Genomic DNA, 4,323 nt, shown 5'->3' with positions numbered 1-4,323 from the left:
CTCAGTATAAGCACAGACAAGGGCACTGAGCTCGACACGTTGTTGAATTTAATGGGATAAATGAAGGTGGTGGTGCTCTCTGGAGGCTGCTCCTCTGAGGGGGTAGACGTGGGAACTATAATGTCAGAGTAATCTGGGCAAAGGAGATCAGACTTGATGAGTCTCATTTCCTTCATTGCAAATTTCTTGGGGGCTTTACAGATGACATCATCCACCAGGACCCCAACGCTGAGTTGCTCCAGCCAGAGCTTCATACCCACCACATCACAAGTACAATCCCAGGGGTTCTCGTGGAGGTCTATCTGCACTAAGGATTTAAGCTGGTCTAACACTCCACTCACTGTCAAGTGGGAAAAATTATTACTTCTAAGGTTTAGCCTTGAGAGATTCAATCCAAAGAAAATGTTGCTAGGTAAGTATTTCAGGAGATTGTTGTTGAGGAATAAAAGGTGGAGATTGGGGACAGAATCAAATGTTCTAGGTTCGATTACCTTAATAGCATTATATTGTAGGAAAAGATATTGAAGGCTTTGAAGGCCATAAACCAAGTCTGGTGTCAGCTTTTCAATAGAATTGCCATTTAAGTACAGTCTTCGTAAATTAGTCAAATCCCCAAAGGCTCTGTCTTGGATGACTGATATCCGATTGTTCCCAAGATGTAGAAGGTCCAATCCGGTAGAGTCAATAAAATCAGCCCTACGAACCAAAGTAATATAATTGCCTGTCAGATACATCTTCTTGGGGTTGTAAGGTTTAGGGTGTAAGTCGGAGATACTCTGGATCTTTCTCTCCTGACAGTTGACATTAAGTCCCAGATTGGAGATCTGTAGGTTACACGTACAGTTTGTAGGACACTCCAAAGGCACTGGGGATTTGGTCTGATAAGCAATGTATCCATTTTCTTTGGGAGGGTGGTGTGATGTGGCTCGTACTCTGGATCTGTTAGGTTGCCGTGTGCTTTTAGGTTTTGTTGGATTTTTGTAAACTGAGGAAGAGATGGTGGCCCCAGAATTAACTGAGGCTGGGGTGGTATGGAAGTACTCATTTGTACTCCGAGGAATTGGTGGTCGCATTTCATAGGAAGGTATCAGTTTCCTGGGGCATAATTCTTGTTTGGAAATCTCATCCAGATCTCTCCCATATAATCTAAAAGGGGTCTCACAAACCACATCTCCAACTAGAGCAGAGTAAGAAATGCTATAAAGCCAATCCTTCAGGGCTATTAATTCACAGGAGCAATTCCATGGATTCTCCTCTAGCTGCAACTCCACGACTTTATCCATATGTTCCAGCAGACCCATAAACGGAAGCACCTTCAGTCTATTCCCTCTCAGGTCTAGGTGTGTTAAAGGGACAAAACGAAAAAGATTGCTAGGCAAAGTGGACAAAAGGTTGTCATTCAGTATTAAGACTTGCAAAGTGTGAAGCCTACTAAAAGCATTAGGCTCAATAGAGATGATATAATTATAATCGACCTGCAAATACTCCAGGCTTTCTAGGCCAAGGAAGGTATCGTTCTTAAGAAGTTCCAACTTGTTGTTATTCAGATGCAGCCTCTTTAGACCCTGGAGTCCGTTAAATGACCCCGTTTCAATATCCTGGATGTCGTTATTACCAAGATGCAAGATAGAAGCCCCGGTGTAGTTGACAAATTCATTTAAGTATAAACGATTTAAGAGGTTTCCGAATAAAAAGAGATGATAGATTGAGAAACGTGGAGGGGTGATCTCAGAGAGGCTGATGATCCCTCTATTCTCACAATTCACCGATAATATGCCATCTCGTTCCTCACAAGGACAATTGTCACACACCTCTCCATAGGACTCTATTGTTTCTGCCCAAGAGAGAACCAGGGATGTTAAAGCAAATGCGATCGTCTGTAAGATCCACATCTGCATTTTCTTGTTTAAGTCCTGGTCAAACGTGACTGCGGAGCAGCAATGGTACATTTTACCTCCTGTGGGACAAAATACGAGACATTTTAAGTAGGGCAGCAGCAGCAAGGAGACATTTATACATATGATGTAGCATTGACAGCTGTTAAAGGTATGGCAAGCTCTGTGTCTGATATACAATAGCATTCGGTATACTATAATAGTGATGCCCAGACAGATCAAGTACATGTCTATGAAATGATCGCCATAACCAGACAGGTTAAGGTTCCTAATCATCTATAAGTATGCAGAAAATGGCTGTCACCTCGCCTTCCGGAGATCTTCTCCCACTTTACCTATGTTTATAGTGATTTCAGCACCGCACCACTGAACAGCGCACGGTATGATCTCCATATTAATGTACAGGGTTTCAATCCACTAGAAATTGTATAGGGTATAGATCTACCGCAATGCGTGCAGTCTTTTATAAGCAAAGCTTCAGTTTGTCTACAGATGATTTCACCACATCGTCGTCATCATCATCATCATCATCATCATTGATAACGCGTATGGAATAATAGAAAGGAACGACATGTTCTCTGTTGCTTTGACGATGCCAACAGGATTCATAAGCAAAATGGGATTTTGTACCAGGAGCTGACGACTATGCTGTGCAAATACACCCCTCGTCCATGTCTCCTCTGCTTCCAGCAAGGAGCAGGCATCCTTTCAAATAATGCTCCATCAGGGGTTAATCCTTGCACATACATGTACGTGTCTCCAGGGAGTGTGTTTAGTCAAATATCATTTACTTTGGAGAGGCTGTACAACTAGCTCAATGAGAAGAATCCAATAGATCATTGCTATTTTCACCACTGTCAATACTGCCAGCATTACTGCCCGGGGTGGTTGGTAATGAGAAACTGCCCAATAATAGAAATCGCCTGTGCCACTATATAGACCTGAAGACCCTAGGACTGCTATCAGCATGGCTGTGCCTGCTGTCAATGGGCAGTATCTCTGGACTGATGGTCTAGCTCTCACCCTCACACAACTGGCATCTCAACACCCACAACCGACACAGCATCTTGCAATAAAAAGCTGCTGGAGATGCCCACAGACCAGGGGAAGCACATCCACAAATGCTGGCTGGGTCTCATACCTTTTCAAATCTATGCCCAATCCAAATGATGCCCAATCCTGGCTAAATGTGCCTGGTGATAAAAGTTGAATTCAATGACAATTGCTTACCAGAAATGCCAAGCAGGGGGGTCCAGGCTCCTTTACCTAGGCTGAAGTTAACCATCCACTGGCCAGAATTCTCTAGGAGGACTAGATTTAACCCTTGCAGCTGCGCTCCAGTAAGACGGATCTCTAGTTTTCTGCACTGCTACTAAGCCAGCCATCCAGTCCTGTGTGATCCCAATTCCACGGTGTTGCCCAGCACATACTAATGAAATCGGGAGCAGGAGATTGCAACAGCACCCACCTCATGGCCATCGTTTAACCTGCATCCAGCCTCTTAATAAGCCTAAATGATAATACTTACTCAGACTTGAGTCTCCAGGGCCCAACCATCGCGGAGAGCCATGAAAAATGCATCTGCTGCTGTGTGATCAGGGTGGCAGGAGAAGAGGCGGCTCTTGGCTGCAGTGTGACCAGTAGCCCTCCTCACACACAGCCCGCACTGCATCCATCCTCCGGCTCTACCAGTCCCATTGTGATTCTTATTAAAGCCGATGGGATTGCAAGGAGGTAGAGACAAACCAGATAGGGAGAGATGGAGAGAGGAGAGCGGGAGAAAGGAAAGGGGGATGGGGGCATCGAAGGAGGAGCCTGACACTAGGTAGGGTGGATGGGGGAGAACACTGAGCAGACTCAGCCTTTCTAGTTATCAACTTGCTACCATGCATTACATGTCAATCTAGTCCACAGCTCCGGTCCCTGTGCAGAACATGCTCCTCTACGTGTCTACCTGACGTTACATATGACCGGCAATTCTCCACATGTGTGTGATCGTTAGAAGGCTGAGGACGTGTGGCGGCTGCAGCTGCTTCGTTACATTGTATCAGTGATCCTGCCCGTACAGTGCACTATGATACATGGATACATTATATCACTGATCCTGTAACTCCATACAGCACACTATGATACATGGATACATTATATCACTGATCCTGTAACTCCATACAGCACACTATGATACATGGATACATTATATCACTGATCCTGTAACTCCATACAGCACACTATGATACATGGATACATTGTATCACTGATCCTGTAACTCCATACAGCGCACTATGATACATGGATACATTATATCACTGATCCTGTAACTGTCCATACAGCGCACTATGATACATGGATACATTGTATCAGTGATCCTGCCCATACACCGCACTATGATACATGGATACATTGTATCACTGATCCTGTCCATACAGCG

At 44.6% G+C, this 4,323-nt stretch overlaps 1 protein-coding gene across 1 annotated transcript in view; it reads right to left on the bottom strand.

Annotated features, from left to right (window-relative positions):
• SLITRK5 (SLIT and NTRK like family member 5) overlaps positions 1–3,685 on the bottom strand; it is a 5,841-nt gene extending 2,156 nt beyond the window's left edge. The window contains exons 1-2 of the mRNA XM_075852381.1: positions 3,424–3,685; positions 1–1,957 (exon numbers count right to left, since the gene is read on the bottom strand). The exon at positions 1–1,957 is cut by the window's left edge and continues 2,156 nt beyond it. Of these exons, the coding sequence (XP_075708496.1) occupies positions 1–1,949 (1,949 nt within the window). The 5' untranslated portion in view covers positions 1,950–1,957; positions 3,424–3,685. The remainder of the gene's footprint in view (positions 1,958–3,423) is intronic.
• Between the last annotated feature and the right edge of the window lie 638 nt (positions 3,686–4,323).

The sequence above is a fragment of the Rhinoderma darwinii genome, chromosome 2, assembly GCF_050947455.1.
Source record: "Rhinoderma darwinii isolate aRhiDar2 chromosome 2, aRhiDar2.hap1, whole genome shotgun sequence".
NCBI classification, from domain to species: Eukaryota; Metazoa; Chordata; class Amphibia; order Anura; family Rhinodermatidae; genus Rhinoderma; species Rhinoderma darwinii.
The sequence above is the reverse complement of the archived record's forward strand: the minus strand, read 5'-3'. Positions and strand labels throughout refer to the sequence as shown.